The following is a 17,604-nucleotide window of genomic DNA, read 5'->3' as shown; positions in this document are numbered from 1 at the left end:
GGTGTTTTGGTCAGGGTGGTACACAAATTGAATGAGTCATGGAGAGTAGCTTGGTGAAGAGGGAAGAGGTGGAAAAGCCTTGCGAAAGATGAAATGTGGCAAGATGGCAGGAGTGGATGGTACTGCAGTTGAAATCATTGAGAAAGGGGTGACTTTGTTGTTGATTAGTTGGTAAGGATTTTCAATGTAGGCATGGATCATGGTGAGGTGCCTGAGGATTGGTGGAATGTATGTATAATGCCACTGTATAAAGGCAGGGAGATAAAGGTGAGTGTTCAAACAACACAGGTATGAGTCTAATGAGTGTATCTGATAAGTTAATTGGGAGGGTATTAATTGAGTGACAGCATGTACATAGCATCAGACTGGGGAGGAACTGTGTGGGTTTAGAAGAGATAGAGAATGTGTGGATCATATGTTTGCTTTAAAGAATATGTGTGAGAAACAGTTAGAAATACAGATTGGAGTTGTATGTGGCATTTATGGATCTGGAGAAGGCATAAGGTAAGGTTGATAGTGATGCTTTGTGGAAGGACTTAAGAATAAGTGGTTTGGGAGAAAAGCCACTAAAAGAGGTGACAAGTTTTTATCAAGGGTGTAAGGCTTGTGTACAAGTAGGAAGAGAGAGGCCAAGTTAGGGTTGGTCTGCAGCAGAGATGCGTGATGTCATCACGGTTTTCAATTTATTTATGGATGTGTTGGTGAGGGAGGGAAATGTGGAGTCTTGGAGACAGGTGCAAGTACACAGTCTGTGGGGGATGAGAGGGCCTAGGATGTGATTCAGTTGTTGTTTGTAGATGATCCAGCACTGATGGCAAATTCAAGTGAGAAACTACAGAAGTCGGTGACTGAGTCTGGAAGTGTGAGAAAGGAAAAAAATTAGAGTGAATGTGAATAAAAGCAAGGTTAATTGATTCAGCAGGGTTGAGGAACAAGTTCGGAGGCAAGTTTGAATGGAGAAAACTGGAGGAAGTGAGGTGTTTTAGATATCTGGGAGTGCACATGGCAGCTAATGGAACCATGGACGTGGAAGTGAGTCATAGGGTGAAGGTTCTAGGAGCACCGAAAAATGTGTGAAAAGAGAAAATGTTATCTAGGAGGGCAAAAATGTGTATGTCTGAAGGAACAGTGGTCCCAACAATATAAATTTGGATATGAGACATGGGCTATAGATGGGGCTGTGCAGTGTAAGGAGGATGTGTTAGAAATAAAAAGTCAGAGGACAATATGTGGTGTCAGGTGGTTAGATCGAGTAAGTAATGAAAGGGTAAGAGAGCTGAGTGATAAGAAAAGTGTGGTTGTGAGAGTAGAAGAGGGTGTGCTGAAATGGTCTGGACATATGGAGAGACTGAGTGAGGAAAGGTTGACACATGATATATGTGTCAGAAGTGAAAGGAACAAGGAGAACGGAGAAACTAACTTTGAGATGGAAGGATGGAGTAAAAAAGATTTTCAGCGATCGGGTCCTGAGCAGGCTGAAGGGTGAAAGGTGTGTAGGGGATACAATGAATTGGAATGATGTGGTATACTGGGGTCGACGTGCTGACTGTGAACTGAACCAGGGCATGTTAAGTAGTCAGGGTAAACCATGGAACATTCTGTAGGATGGATATGGATTGGGAGCTGTGCTTTCGGTGCATTACACATGAGAGCTACAGACTGGATGTGAATAGATGTGGCCTTTCTTCATCTGTTACTGGTGCTCCTTGACAAACACAGGAAAAGCTGAGAGAGTATCATTAAACTTTAGGGAGAATAAAAAGGTGTTTTGTAAGGAGGTAAATAATGTGCAAAAGAAAAGAGAGCAAATGGGAACATTGGTTATGGGGAAAAAGGGGGAAGTGATAACAGGTAGTGATGGAGTGATGAGGAGATAAAGCGATCACTTTGAAGAATTGTTGAATGTGTTTGATGATAATGTGACAGATGTAAGATGTTTTGGTTGGGGTGGTGTTGAATTGGGAGAGTTAGGGAGGGTGGATTGGTAAAGAGAGGAGGTGGTGAAAGCCTTGCAGGAGATGAAATCAGCAAGGAGGTATGAGTGGATGGTATAAGTTGAATTTATTAAGAAAGGGGGACACTGTGTTGTTGATCGGTTGGTACAAATATTAAATGTATGTATGGGTCATGGTGAAGTGCCTGAGGAATGGCAGAATGCATGTTTAGTGCCACTGTATAAGAGGCAAAGGGGATAAAGCTACGTGTTCAAACTACAAATGCACAAGTTTGCTGAGCATCCCTGGGAAACTGAGAGGGTGAAGGCATGTACAAAGCATCAGACTGGGGAAGAGCAGTGTGGTTTTATAAGTGGTAGAGGATGTGTGGATCAGGTGTTTGCTTTGAAGAATGTGTGAGAGAAATACTTAAAAAAAGATGGATTTGTACATGGCATTTATGGATTCTGGAGAAGGCATATGACAGGGTGGATACAGATGCTTTGTGAAAAGTCTTAAGAATATATGGTGTGGGAGGCAAGCTGCTAGAAGCAGAGAAGTTTTTATCAAGGGTGTAAGGCCAGCATATGAGTAAGGAGTGAGAGGAAAGTGATTGGTTCCCAGTGAAGGTCAGTCTACGGCAAGGGTGTGTGATGTCACTGTGGTTGTTTAATTTGCTTATGGATGGTGTGGTGAGGGAGGTAAATGCAAGAGTTTGGAGAGAGGGGCTAGCATGCAGTCTGCTGGGGATGAGAGTTGCCTGTGAAGTGTTGTTCGCCAATGATACAGCACTGGTGGCTGATATGCATGAGAAACTGCAGAAGTTCATGAATGAGTTTGGAAGTGTATGTGAAAGGAGAAAGGTGAGAGTAAATATGAATAAAAGAAGAGCAGTGTGGTTTCATAAGTAGTAGAGAATGTGTGGATTAGGTGTTTGCTTTGAGGAATGTGTGTGAGAAATTCTTAAAAAAAAGATGGATTTGTACATGGCATTTATGGATCTGGAGAAGGCATATGACAGGGTGAATAGAGATGCTTTGTGAAAGGTCTTAAGAATACATGGTGTGGGAGGCAAGCTGCTAAAAGCAGAGAAGTTTTTATCAAGGGTGTAAGGCCAGTATATGAGTAAGGAGAGAGAGGAAAGTGATTGGTTCCCAGTGTAGGTCAGTCTACGGCAAGGGTGTGTGATGTCAATGTGGTTGTTTAATTTGCTTATGGATGGTGTGGTGAGGGAGGTAAATGCAAGAGTTTGGAGAGAGGGGCTAGTTTGCAGTCTGCTGGGGATGAGAGTTGCCTGTGAAGTGTTGTTCGCCAATGATACAGCACTGGTGGCTGATATGCATGAGAAACTGTAGATGTTCATGAATGAGTTTGGAAGTATGTGAAAGGAGAAAGGTGAGAGTAAATGTGAATAAAAGCAAGGTGATTAGGTTCAGTAGGGTTGTGGGACAAGTTAGATGGGATGTGAGTTTGAATGGAGGAAAATTGGAGGAAGTGAAGCGTTTTAGATATCTGGAAGTGGACTTAGCACCAAATGGAACCATGGAAGCAGAAGTGAGTCATAGGGTGGGAGAGGAGGTGAGGGTTCTGGGAGTGCGAAGAATGTGTGAAAAAAGAGAATGTTATATCAGAGAGCAAAAATGGGTATGCTTAAATGAACAGTAGTTCCAACAATATTATACAGTTAAGAGGCATGGGCTATAGACAGGGTTGTGTGGGAGACAGTGTATGTGATGGAAATGAAGTGTCTGAGGAAAATATGTGGTGTGAGATGGTTTGATTGAGTGACTAATGTTGGGGTAAGAGAGATGAGTGGTAATAAAGAGTGTGGTTGAGAGAGCACAAGGTGTGTTGAAATCGTCTGGATGTATGGAGAGAATGAGTGAGAAAAGGTTGACAAAGAGATATATGCATCAGAGGTTGAGGGAACAAGGAGAAGCGAGAGACCAAATTGGAGGTGGAAGGATGGAGTGAAAAAGATTTTGAGCAATCAAGGCCTGAACATACAGGAGGGTGAAAGGATTTCACGAAATAGAATGAATTGGAGCAATTTGGTATACTGGGGTCGATGTGCTGTCAATGGATTGAACCAGGGCATGTGAAATATCTGGGGTAAACCATGGAAAGGTCTGTGGGGCCTGGACGTAGATAGGGAGCTGTGGTTTTGGTACATTACACATGACAACTAGAGAATGAATGTGAGCAGATGTGGCCTTTCACTGATGCAGGGGGTAGCAATGCTGTTTCCTGTGGGATGGGGTGGCACTGGGAATGGATGAAGGTGACCAAGTGTGAATATGTACAAGTGTATATATGTACAAGTATGTATATGTTCCCAAGTGTACTTTTGTGTAATGTTCACATCGTCAGGGGAGATATAAGAATGAGACAGAAGACTACAACAGCGACTGGACTAAGAACACAAACACTTCTTATGTGATCAACCTGTCTAATGAATGACTAGATAAGGATTCCTTGTGTGCATTAGGCAATGGATTAAGTTTTGTATGCTCTAATACAATTGATATACAAGGAAGAGATGTAACTAAGACACCATTGGTAAGCAGGCATCACCGGACAGTGGTGTTTGGGTCTGATGTCATGCCTGTCATATAATTTATATAATATGGACAGGAAAGAGAACTGTTTATAAATTTTGCCTATATAAAGCTATCCAATTTGTATAGACAGTCACTAATATTTACATAACAATTCTTTGTGTATTTAAAAATAAAGGATTCAATGATATTTCTTGCTTGTGGTAAAGGAGATACAGTTAATAAACTGAATTAGAGTTACTCAAGTCAATAAAATGGTCAAAACTTTTAACATAATTAAACAAATCATTTGATACTTGTCCTGTTTTTATGAAGTATATATGTTGCTTGAGTCTTAAAAAAGATCCTTAGCAGTCTGCCCAACATAAACCATATTACAGCCCATAGAATTTTCAGGTGAGTTTTTGATTAAAATATTCTTTATAGTACTGTTATTGCTAAAGGCTATATTTACATTAAAGGATTTGAAAAACCTTCAAAGTAATGTAAAATTAGCTAAACGATTCTTGGTATCAAAGGGAGGTTTGGAATTACCGCTATAAAATGAATTCTTTGCCTACTTAAGGGATCTATGAAAGAAAGATCTTGGATACTTTAATTTGGATCCACCAGAATATATCTCAAACTCATCAATAAATTCCAGACTGCATATATGTTATGCCCTAAAGAAAGTCAACTAGAATGATGATAATTCAAGGCTGTCGTTAAGTTGAGTAGTAATGAATATAAGAACAAGGTTTGCGGCAGGGGTGTGTGATGTCTCCATGGTTGTTTAATTTGTTTATGGATGGGGTTGTTAGGGAGGTGAATGCAAGAGTTTTGGAAAGAGGGGCAAGTATGAAGTCTGTTGTGGATGAGAGAGCTTAGGAAGTGAGTCAGTTGTTGTTTGCTGATGATACAGCGCTGGTGGCTGATTCATGTGAGAAACTGCAGAAGCTGGTGACTGAGTTTGGTAAAGTGTGTGTAGGAAGAAAGTTCAGAGTAAATGTGAATAAGAGCAAGGTTATTAGGTACAGTAGGATTGAGGGTCAAGTCAATTGGGAGGTAAGTTTGAATGGAGAAAAACTGGAGGAAGTAAAGTGTTTTAGATATCTGGGAGTGGATCTGGCAGCGGATGGAACCATGGAAGCGGAAGTGGATCATAGGGTGGGGGAGGGGGCGAAAATCCTGGGAGCCTTGAAGAATGTGTGGAAGTCGAGAACATTATCTCGGAAAGCAAAAATGGGTATGTTTGAAGGAATAGTGGTTCCAACAATGTTGTATGGTTGCGAGGCGTGGGCTATGGATAGAGTTGTGCGCAGGAGGATGGATGTGCTGGAAATGAGATGTTTGAGGACAATGTGTGGTGTGAGGTGGTTTGATCGAGTAAGTAACGTAAGGGTAAGAGAGATGTGTGGAAATAAAAAGAGCGTGGTTGAGAGAGCAGAAGAGGGTGTTTTGAAATGGTTTGGGCACATGGAGAGAATGAGTGAGGAAAGATTGACCAAGAGGATATATGTGTCAGAGGCGGAGGGAACGAGGAGAAGTGGGAGACCAAATTGGAGGTGGAAAGATGGAGTGAAAAAGATTTTGTGTGATCGGGGCCTGAACATGCATGAGGGTGAAAGGAGGGCAAGGAATAGAGTGAATTGGATCGATGTGGTATACCGGGGTTGACGTGCTGTCAGTGGATTGAATCAGGGCATGTGAAGCGTCTGGGGTAAACCATGGAAAGCTGTGTAGGTATGTATATTTGCGTGTGTGGACGTATGTATATACATGTGTATGGGGGTGGGTTGGGCCATTTCTTTCGTCTGTTTCCTTGCGCTACCTCGCAAACGAGGGAGACAGCGGGAAAAAAAAAAAAATTACTGGGTTTTTAGTATATGCTAAACTTAAACATGTTTCTATCTCTACGGATCATGCAATCTAAAAATGGTAACATACAATCATATTCCATTCCATTACAAAGTTGATGGAAGGTACTGTTAAGGGAGAAATGTGTGTAGATGATGTTCTTTGTGTTTGGCCAACAAACAAAAATTTACTAACATCTCCTTTTACTTAACAATTTAGTACCTTCCATCAACTTTATTGTGGAATGGTCTTTGTCCCATATAATAATGAAGCTCCGACCCTTTCCATGAAATGCAATCCTTTTTACAAACCTTCCAAGATGACCAAAAGCAAAAATATAAGAAAATTGGAGTAAATATACAATCATAGGAGTTTTATTACAATTCTATAAAAGCATAATAAGACTGACCCCTGTTATGGCTTTCAATGATGGTTAGTCTCATTTACTTCATTATAGCTGGAACACAAACTCACAAATTTCAAGACAACACTAAAAGAACTGCTTGTGAACCTAAAATCAAGATAAAAAATGGGGGTTATTGTATAGTTACAATAATATCAACAATATATTACTATTCAGACCAACCATTTCAAAGATCCTGATCAGTGAGACTGACACTATTCTATTTATCTCTCTCTCTCTATCTCTTTAAAGATTCAGCAATAACTCACCTGTCTCTCACCATCTGGTTACTTGTTGAAGTTATCTGTTTAGGACAGAAATCAAAATGCAAAGTTAAAACTTACCTCATCAAAGATTTTGATGAGTGAGACTGGTACAACATCATTGAAGCCATCTCGGAATGCCTCCATTTGATTGTGGATACGCTGGACAAAGCGCCAGTTAATAACCAATCTGTGATAAGAAACTTCTGTTAAGTATGATTTCTATATTATAGAATGTAGGAAAATGGAGATTTTAAAGACAAATATTGTTTCTCATTTGGGAGGTGTCCCAAAAGTTGAGAGAATCTCCAAGAGGTTAAATGCTTCCAATTCCCAACCTTCTGGTGAGTTGATGCCTCTTATTCTTCTCTTAACACCCAATCACTGGTAGTAGCTATGACTTGCTTTTGGGAAATTTCTTCCAACCAGCAGTCACCACCCAATGATGATGTCATCAGGCTGTCTGCATCACTACCTCATAATTCTCCAGAACAAAGCCATCATCCTAATGGTAACTACCATCAGTTAAGAGATAGGTCTTTCCATAGAGAGGTGAAGGTAAGGTAGTAAGCAACTGGAAAATTTGCTCATGAAACACTGCCCCAAAGACAAACAGTTCTTCATCCTTCAAAATTCCTTTTCTCTTCAAGGTCACTTTGTTCTACAAGCTACAACAGAATAACAAAACAGAGATACCTGAAGTTATCCTGTGACACATTAGCAATCCTCTGTCTTTAAGCCTACAGGAAAAGCTCAAACTTCTTGTCATTAGCAATCAAGCTATCTGTAACCCAAAACATTATATAGATTGGTTCAGTATCATCCTTTCACTAATTTAGCTGCAAGCCCCCTGACGGCATGAGCCCTTCGTCCACATTCGATTGTCTGACTGCTCTGTCCCCTCCCGGTACTGAATATCATTTGTGTGAAACATACTGATACATGACTAATGAGTTTGCATATGTAAATATATTCAGCTGTGATTCGGTGGATGCAAGCAGTTAGCTCTGCGACATAGCTATGAGAGTCAGCTCTAAAGCAGGGCTATGAGACAGTTCTGATAGATGGCTACAATGTGGAGTTTGTCACCATTTTAGGAGTAAGAAAATATATCTGTGAAATGAAGTGATGAAAGTGGATGAAAGTGAAAAGAAGTCTGTGTACACAGACACTAAGTAAGACTGAGTGAACTGAGGCATAAGGTGAGAGTAAATGCAATAAGGGGTGGGATGAGTGGCATAAGGTGAGAGTATATACAATATAGGTAGGGAAGAATGGCATAAGGATAGAGTATATGCCATAAGGGGAATGGAAGGAGCAAGTATAGTATGTGGTGAGATATGATCAATGAACTTCGAGAGAATAAGAAAATGTTTAAAAGAAATTGAATGAGAACAAGAAAACAAATGGGAACAATAGCATGGAGAGCACACGGGGAAGTGGTAAATAGCAAAGAAGGGATAAAAAGAGATGGAGTCTCTCAAGGAAGAAGATGACAATGTTATTCATTTGAAAGTCAGATGAAGTGCCTAGTAACTGTAGGAATGCATGAACAATGTACTTACATTATGAAAAGGAAGACAAAAGCAAATGTTGAGTATCTACCTACATCTCTAATGCCTATTCCCTCTGGGAACTCCCACCAAGGGGTGGCCATGGCAAAAGAGTCACACTTATCTCTGTCCTTACATGCCTCCCTTGCATACACCATCCCACACATTCTTCCTCTGTTTCTCACCCTCCAGTATTCCTCCACCCTATTTACCCATTCTTTCTATATGCTCAAACCACCTCAAAGTATTATGTTTCACCTATTCTACCACTCAACAATTCACTCCCTTTGCATTCCTTGCTATACCATGTCTCTCATACACCCTATTACTTCTTTCTTCATTCCACCTAGTCACACCACATGCTCTTCTCAAATAGCTCATTTCCACAGCCTGGATTCTTAATTTCTGCGCCTCATTCCATGTCCATGTTTCAGCTGCATAGGTCAGGGTTGGGACGACTATGCTGTCCCTTAATCATCTCTTCACTTCCATGCTTACACCTCTACCCAACATTATTCTACTAAGGGACCCAATGACTCTTCTATCATGTACTTCTCTCTCTTATCTCTTCTTCCATATCACCACACTTACCCAGATACTTAATTGCCTCACTTCTTCCAGTCTTTTTCCACCCATTCCACAACACAATTTAGTACACTTTCTTCTTTCATTCTACATGGTTTTACAAATTCTATACTTTCACTCCTCCTTTCAGACACCATTATTTTACTTTTATTTGCATTTACCTCCACTCTTCCATACTTACACACATCATAAAACATACAACCTTCTGCAACTTCTCTTCACTCTCTGCAAACAACACAGTATCATCCGCGAACAGGCATGCCACTAGCTACCATATCTCACCAGTACACTCTGTCTCTGCACCCCTTTTCCCTAGTATTCCTTTCATCTCTCTTATCACTCCATCCATATATATAGATATCTGGGAGTGGGCTTAGCTGTGGATGGAACCATGGAAACAGAAGTGAGTCACAGGGTGGGGGAGGGGGCAAAAGTTCTGGGAGCATTGAAGAACGTGTGGGAAGAGAGAATGTTATCTTGAAGAGCAAAATTGGGTATGTTTGAAGGAATAGTGGTTCCAACAATGTTATATGGTTGTGAGGCATGGGCTATAGATAGGTTTGTGTGAAGGAGGGTGGATGAGTTGGAAATGAAATGTTTGAGGACAACATGTAGTGTGAGGTGGTTTGATCGAGTAAATAATAAAAAGGTAAGAGAGATGTGTGGTAATAAAAAGAATATGGTTGAGAGAGCAGAAGAGGCTGTGTTGAAATGGTTTGGACACATGGAGAGAATGAGCGAGGAAAGAGTGACAAAGAGGACATATGTGTCAGAGGTGGAGGGAACAAGGAGAAGCGGAAGACCAAATTGGAGGTGGAAGGTTGGAATGAAAAAGATTTTGAGTGATCAGGGCCTGAACATACAGGAGGGTGAAAGGCATGCAAGAAATAGAGTGGGTATATGAAGTGTCTGGGGTAAACCATGGAAAGGTTTGTGGAGCCTGGATGTGGAAAGGGAGCTGAGGTTTCGATGCATTACACACGACAGTTAAAGACTTTAAAGACTGAGTGTGAACGAATGTGGCCTTTTTTCTTTTCCTTGCTGGGAAAGGGGGGCAGGGGATGCTATTAATACCATGTGTGGCAGAATGGCAAGTATGAATATGTACATGTGTATATATGTATATGTCTGTGAATGTTTATGTACGTATATGTTGAAATGCATACTTATATATATGTACATGTATGGGTCCTTATGCATATACATGCGTATGTGGGTGGGTCAGGCCATTCCTCATCTGTTTCCCTGCGCCATTTCCCACTTCAGCAAGGTAGCATTAAGAACAGAGGACTGAGATTTAGAGGGAACATCCTCACTTGGCCCCTTTCTCTGTTCCTTTTTTTGGAAAAGTAAAAAAAAAGGGGGGGAGGATTTCCAGCCCCCACTCCCTCCCCTTTTAGTCATCCAAAACTTTCACTCAGCTCTCCATCCACTCTGACACAAGCATTTGCTCCTCTATAGAAGGCTTTTACATCATCCAACAGCTGTCTCCCTAAACCATATATCCTTAACACATCCCACAATGCATTCCAATCAACTCTGTTATACGCTTTCTCCAGATCCATAAAAGCTGCATAAAACTTCTTACCTTTCCCTTAATACTTTTCCATGGTCATCTTTATTACAAAAATCTGATCCATACATCCCCTACCTTTCCTAAAATCCCTTGCACTTCACTTATTCTGCATTCAGTCTTTTCCATTACTCTGCCAATCAATATTCTTGCGTACTCTCTTACTGGTATACTTGACAGACTTATTTGCCTATAATTGCTGCATACATCCTTAGCACCTTTTCCCTTGAATAAAGGGACAATAATAACTTTCATCCAATCCTCAGGTACAATCTTCTGTTTCCATGCTAAATTACATGCAAGATAAATCCATTCTATCAAACTTTCTACTGCATACTTCAGCATTTCAGCCATAATCCCATCCACTCCAGGTGCCTTTCCTACCTTCATCCTCATTATAGCCCTTCTTACCTCCCATTTTCCTATAGGCCCCTGCAAGTGTATCCTCTTCCTTCCCCCCACCATACTCATGCATGTAACAACTGCTGCCTCCCCTTCTCCCACACTCATCAGTTCAAAATACTATTTCCATCTTCCTTTCACTTCCTCCTTTTGATTCAGCAATTTCCCTTCCTTACCTCTCACGTCAACATTTCCACTCTTACATACACATCTTTCCTTTTCCACTTCCTTCCAGTAGAGTGTCTTATTATCATAAAACGTCTTACTTAACTTTCTTTCAAATTCTTCATCTACTCTTTCTTTGCTTTCTTCTAACAACTTAATATCTGGTTACATATTTAGTATTCTTCCCCTTCCTTTGCTAAACTTCCACTGGTACATTCCTATCGAGCAATCTACCATATGCCTTTTCCTTCTCTTACAAATCGTTTCTAATCTCTTTTGTCCACCATGCACTGCCCTTTTTATTCTGGTATCTCACTAACTTATATCCAACTACTGATTCTACAACCTTTACTAGTATTTCTCTAAACATTTCAAACACCTCATTCACACATGACTGCATTCCTATATTCACTGCACTTCCATCTAAACTTTCAGTTACCTTCCTTTCATACTCCTCCCTGCATTTTTCCAGATTCATCTCACTTGCCAACACTTTTACCTCTCCTTCTTCCTTATATCATACCTCCACTTCTCCCTCGTGATATGCATGGGAGTGTGGTGATTTAGAAGGTGGTGGAATGCTTAGAGCACCTGACTGAAGTGGAGCAGTGTGGATTCCGGGGAGGCAGAAGTTTAGACCATATGTTTGTTTTGAAAAATTTGTGAGAAATACCTGGAGAAAGGGAGTGAACTACATGAGACATTTATCAATATGGATAAAGCATATGATAAGGATGACAGAGAGGCCTTGTGGAAAGTGCTACAAATACATAAAAGTAAATGGAGTTACTTAATGCAGAGGAGATTTTACCAGCAAAGTATGGCATAAGTGCAATTAGGAAGGGAGGAGACTTGAGTGGTTCCTGCATCAGGAATGTGTGATATCACTGAGGATGCTCAAAATGTTCTCTGAGAGAGTGATGAAAGATGTAAGATGAAAATACAGGTCATAGAGTAGAGAAGGGATGGGTCTACAAGGTACTAGATCTAGGGCATTATGTGAGGTAAATTAGCTGCTGTCTGCAGGTAACATGGGTCTGATGGTAGACTCCTGTAGGAAAATTCAGATGGTGAGAGTATGGAAGAGTGTATGAAAGAAGAAAGTTGTAGGTCAATGAAACAAAAGTAGCTTTGACATTAAGTTTGAATGGGGAAGACCAGGAGGAGGTGAAATGCTTTAAGTACTAAAAAAGGACATAACAGCTAGAAGCATGGGGGCCTGAGTAAGTCAAAGAGTAGGAGAGGGGTGATAAGGTCTTTGGGAAATTAAGGAGAAAGTAGAAGGAAAGGACAGTGTCTATTATGGCAGATATTGGTATGTTTCATGGTACAGATATTGGTATGTTTCATGGTACAGTAGTCCTGACAGTGTTTTTTGGATGTGTTTTGGGCCTGGACATAAAAGGACGGAAAAGGGAGGCCATGCTCAAAATGAAATGCTTAGGGACACTAGGCCACATGAGGGGAGTTGATCATGTAAGGAATGATAGTGCAAGAGAGAAATCTGAGAGTAGGGACAATCTGATTGAAAGAGCTGACAAGGGTGTGATGGAATGAATGGTTTGGACATGAAAAGGACAAGGGAAGACCGATTGACTATAATGATCTACTTGTCAGAAGTGGAGGGGTGAGGTGGGAGGGGGAGGCCAGAAAGAACTGGACAACCTATCTACCTACAAGTAGGCATGTGAAACATCTGTGGGGCCTGGATGTGGATAGGGAGCTGTGGTTTCAATGCCTTTTTCTCTATTTTCTTGGCACTACCTTGCTGAAGTGAGGGGCAGCAATGCTATTTCCTGTGGGGTGGGGTGATGCCAGGACTGGACTGGAGACAAGGAAGTATGAATACATACAAGTGTGTGTGTGTATATATACATAATATATAATGTATATACATACACTTCCACACATGCACATATAAATACCTATACATCTCAACGTATACATATATATTATACACACACAGTCATATACATATATACACATGTACATAATTCATACTGTCAGCTCTTATTCATTCCCGTTGCCACCCCACCCACATGAAATAACAACCCACTCCCCCCACATGTGCGCGAGGCAGCGCTAGGAAAAGAGAACAAAGGCCACATTCGTTCACACTCAGTCTCTAGCTGTCATGTACAATGCACCGAAACCACAGCTCCCTTTCCACATCCAGACCCCACAGAACTTTCTATGGTTTACCCCAGACACTTCCCATGCCCTGGTTCAATCCATTGACACCCTCTTCTGCTCTCTCAACCACACTCTTTTTATTACCACACATCTCTCTTACCCTTTCAATACTTACTCAAGCAAACCACCTCACACCACATACTGTCCTCAAACATCTCATCTCCAGCACATCTACCCTCCTCCGTGCAACTCTATCTATAGCCCACGCATCACAACCATATAACATGTGTTGAAACCACTATTCCTTCAAACATACCCATTTTTGCTTTCCAAGATAACGTTCTTGACTTCCACACATTCTTCAACGCTCCCAGAACTTTCGCCCCTCCCCCACCCTATGATTCACTTCCGCTTCCATAGTTCCACCCGCTGCCAAATCCACTCCCGGATATCTAAAACACTTTACTTCCTCCAGTTTTTCTCCATTCAAATTTACCTCCCAAATGACTTGACCCTCAACCCTACTGTACCTAATAACCTTGCTCTTATTCCCATTTACTCTCAGCTTTCTTCTTTCACACACTTTACCAAACTCAGTCACCAGCTTCAGCAGTTTCTCACCCGAATCAGACACCAGCACTGTATCATCAGCGAACAACAACTGACTCACTTCCCAAGCTCTATCATCCACAACAGACTGCATACTTGCCCCTCTTTCCAAAACTCTTGCATTCACCTCCTTAACAACCCCATCCATAAACAAATTAAACAACCATGGAGATATCATGCACCCCTGCCGCAAACCAACATTCACTGAGAACCAATCACTTTCCTCTCTTCCTACACATACACATGCCTTACATCCTTGATAAAAGCTTTTCACTGCTTCTAACAACTTGCCTCCCACACCATATATTAGATCTCTCATTTACATGTTTACCAATTAATACATAATCCAATAATACCCTGATGACCATCTTTCCTACTCACATACATACACTTGTGTATGTCCCCCTTATTAAACCAGGTATTCCCAATCATCAGTCCTTTTATCACACAACTCTACAAGCTGTTCACCATTTCCATTCACTTTACTCAATACCCTATGCCCCCCAATTATACCCTCAACTGCCAAATTACTCACCTTCGCACTTAAAAAGCCCATTACGAATACCCAGTCTCTTGTATCAAAGCTGCCAACACACTAACTAAGCTGCTCCCATAACACTTACCTCTCATGATCTTTCATCTCATGGCCAGGTACATAAGTACTAATACTGGCCCATCTCTCACCATCCACTTTCAGTTTTACCCACATCAATCTAAAGCTCACTCACTCCTAAGACATTTCCAAACCATTTTTCCCCTTTACCCTTGAGCCTTGTTTCACTCAGAGCAGAATCTCCAGGTTTCTTTCTTCAAATGTACAACCTGTCTCTCCTTTCTTCTCATCTTGGTTACATCCACATACATCTGAATAACCCATTCTGAGTCTTCGAAGAGGATGAGGACTCTCCACTTGGCTCCTTCTATCTTTCAGAAACTGGAATATAAGAAGGGGAGGGTTTCAAGCCCCCAACTCCTGCCCCTTAGTTCCCTTCTACAACATGCAGGGAATAAGGAGGTAGAATTCTTTTAAAGGAGTTAAAATGACATAAGAAATATTATCTTTTCCCAGTGACAATTCGAGTCTTGTAACACTTACTCAATGTACTGATACTTGTTCTCATTAGTGACTGGAATGTTTCCTCCATTTTCTTTCAGGTTGTGAGAAGAGGTTCTTCCAAATGATTCTTCATCCACACTAAATGTCAAATCTAAATCTGCTGGGTCATTTTCCTGGAACAGATGAATGAATCTTTACTAAACTTATGAAATTTTACAAACAAAATTTAAAGTTCAATGAAAAATTGAATAGTCTTCAAAAAGATACATCATTTGGATAAAATCTAAGCTGAAGCTCATCTTATCTTTAACTTTTACGCCAATTTTGTTCTCTTTCCCATATTCTATCCATAAGTATGCATGTGTTTATCATAAGGCAAATGAATATAAAAAGTTTAAATATTCACTTCAAATGGAGTAAAATCTTATTATGTTAACTTTCATTACTAGTAATGAGTGTTAAGGAGAGCTGAGAATTACTGGGCCTCATGGTGACTTGCTGGCAAAGAGAGGGTGAACACACAGCAGCAGTACAGATGAACATCTCAAATCTGGCAACCATGGGGCCAAACAATTGCTGGATTTCAGAAATTTCTGGATCCTGGATATCAGCATTTAAGTGTGTTCCAGCAGGAACATTTTGTTCTATTATCTAATATAAATAAATTTAGGAATGCAGGAAAACTTTCTCCAAACATAAAAATGAAATAAATGTGCTAATGTTTTGATAATTTGTTTTCATACCTGAAACTGCAAGATATGTCTGAAATGACAGGAATAAAAAAATCCATTACAGAATATCTCTGTATCATATGTCATTAATGAAAATTCCCCAGAAAAGTAGCATACTTTCCTCTATATTGGTGTAAGAGGGGAATGAGTTGACAGGAGACAGCCATGCACTACATGTCTGTCATGACAGTATGTAAAACAGACTCCCTCACAGAATATTCCTATATCAACTGTTATCAAAGAAAATACCAAAAAAAGAAGCACACTTTCCTCTATATTGGTGTGATAGAGTACTGAGTCAAAAGAGGAGGGTCCTGAATTCTCCTAAATACAACAAATTTTTCCTAAGTGTGGTTTATGCATACACTCTAAGCACATTATATACTTTATGGTTTACTTTCCATCCAATATCTTGCACATAATATGTGTCATTTGCATATCTTTTTCACATTATACACATTTTTTGCATCATACATGGGCATGAGAAGAAAGAACATGAGAGGCAAATGTTTTGGGAGCAGCTGAGTGAGTGTGTTAGTAGTTTTGATGCACAAGACCACGTTATAGTGATGAGTGATTTGAATGCAAAGGTGAGTAATGTGGCAGTTGAGGGAATAACTGGTGTACATGGGGTGTTCAGTGTTGTAAATGGAAATGGTGAAGAGCTTGTAGATTTATGTGCTGAAAAAGGACGGGTGATTGGGAATACCTGGCTTAAAAAGAGAGATATACATATATATGCGTATGTAAGTATGAGAGACTGGCCAGAGAGCGTTATTGGATTACCTGTTAATTGGAAACAGATGAAAGAATGGCCCAACCCACCCACATACACATGTATATACATGCACGTCCACACATGCACATATACATACCTATACATCTCAACGTATACATATATATATATATTTCTTTTTCTTTTTCTTTCAAACTATTCGCCATTTCCCGCATTAGCGAGGTAGCGTTAAGAACAGGGGACTGGGCCTTTGAGGGAATACCCTCACCTGGCCCAATTCTCTGTTCCTTCTTTGGGAAAATTAAAAAAAAACCCGAGAGGGGAGGATTTCCAGCCCCCCGCTCCCTCCCCTTTTAGTCGCCTTCTACGACACGCAGGGAATACGTGGGAAGTACTCTTAATCCCCTATCCCCTATATATATATATATAAATATACACACACAGACATATACATATATACTTTTTTTTTTTTTTTTTTTTATACTTTGTCGCTGTCTCCCGCGTTTGCGAGGTAGCGCAAGGAAACAGACGAAAGAAATGGCCCATATATACATATATACACATGTACATAATTCATACTGTCTGCCTTTATTCATTCCCATCGCCACCCCGCCACACATGAAATAACAACCTCCTCCCCCCTCATGTGCACGAGGTAGCGCTAGGAAAAGACAACAGAGGCCACATTCGTTCACACTCAGTCTCTAGCTGTCACGTAATAATGCACTGAAACCACATCTCCCTTCCCACATCCAGGCCCGACAAAACTTTCCATGGTTTACCCCAGACACTTCACATGCCCTGGTTCAATCCACTGACAGCACGTCGACCCCAGTATACCACATCGTTCCGATTCACTCTATTCCTTGCAAGCCTTTCACCCTCCCGCATGGTCAGGCCCCGATTACTCAAAATCTTTTTCACTCCATCTTTCCACCTCCAATTTGGTCACCCACTTCTCCTTGTTCCCTCCATCTCTGACACAAATATTCTCTTGGTCAATCTTTCTTCGATCATTCTCTCCATGTGACCAAACCATTTCAAAACACCCTCTTCTGCTCTCTCA

General features: G+C 40.7%; 2 protein-coding genes across 3 annotated transcripts in view; one reads left to right on the top strand and one right to left on the bottom strand.

Annotated features, from left to right (window-relative positions):
- Positions 1-15,191, top strand: part of LOC139763949 (uncharacterized) — a 95,022-nt gene extending 79,831 nt beyond the window's left edge. The window contains exon 5 of the mRNA XM_071690434.1: positions 15,170-15,191. Within this exon, the coding sequence (XP_071546535.1) occupies positions 15,170-15,176 (7 nt within the window). The 3' untranslated portion in view covers positions 15,177-15,191. The remainder of the gene's footprint in view (positions 1-15,169) is intronic.
- Positions 1-17,604, bottom strand: part of Nedd4 (E3 ubiquitin-protein ligase Nedd4) — a 202,606-nt gene that overhangs the window by 22,991 nt on the left and 162,011 nt on the right. For both annotated transcript variants that reach the window (XM_071690428.1, XM_071690429.1), the window contains 2 exons: positions 15,111-15,244; positions 7,076-7,184 (listed from right to left, as the gene is read on the bottom strand). In XM_071690428.1, the coding sequence (XP_071546529.1) occupies positions 7,076-7,184; positions 15,111-15,244 (243 nt within the window). The remainder of the gene's footprint in view (positions 1-7,075; positions 7,185-15,110; positions 15,245-17,604) is intronic.

Source organism: Panulirus ornatus, chromosome 48, assembly GCF_036320965.1.
Source record: "Panulirus ornatus isolate Po-2019 chromosome 48, ASM3632096v1, whole genome shotgun sequence".
Taxonomy (NCBI): Eukaryota; Metazoa; Arthropoda; class Malacostraca; order Decapoda; family Palinuridae; genus Panulirus; species Panulirus ornatus.
The sequence above is the reverse complement of the archived record's forward strand: the minus strand, read 5'-3'. Positions and strand labels throughout refer to the sequence as shown.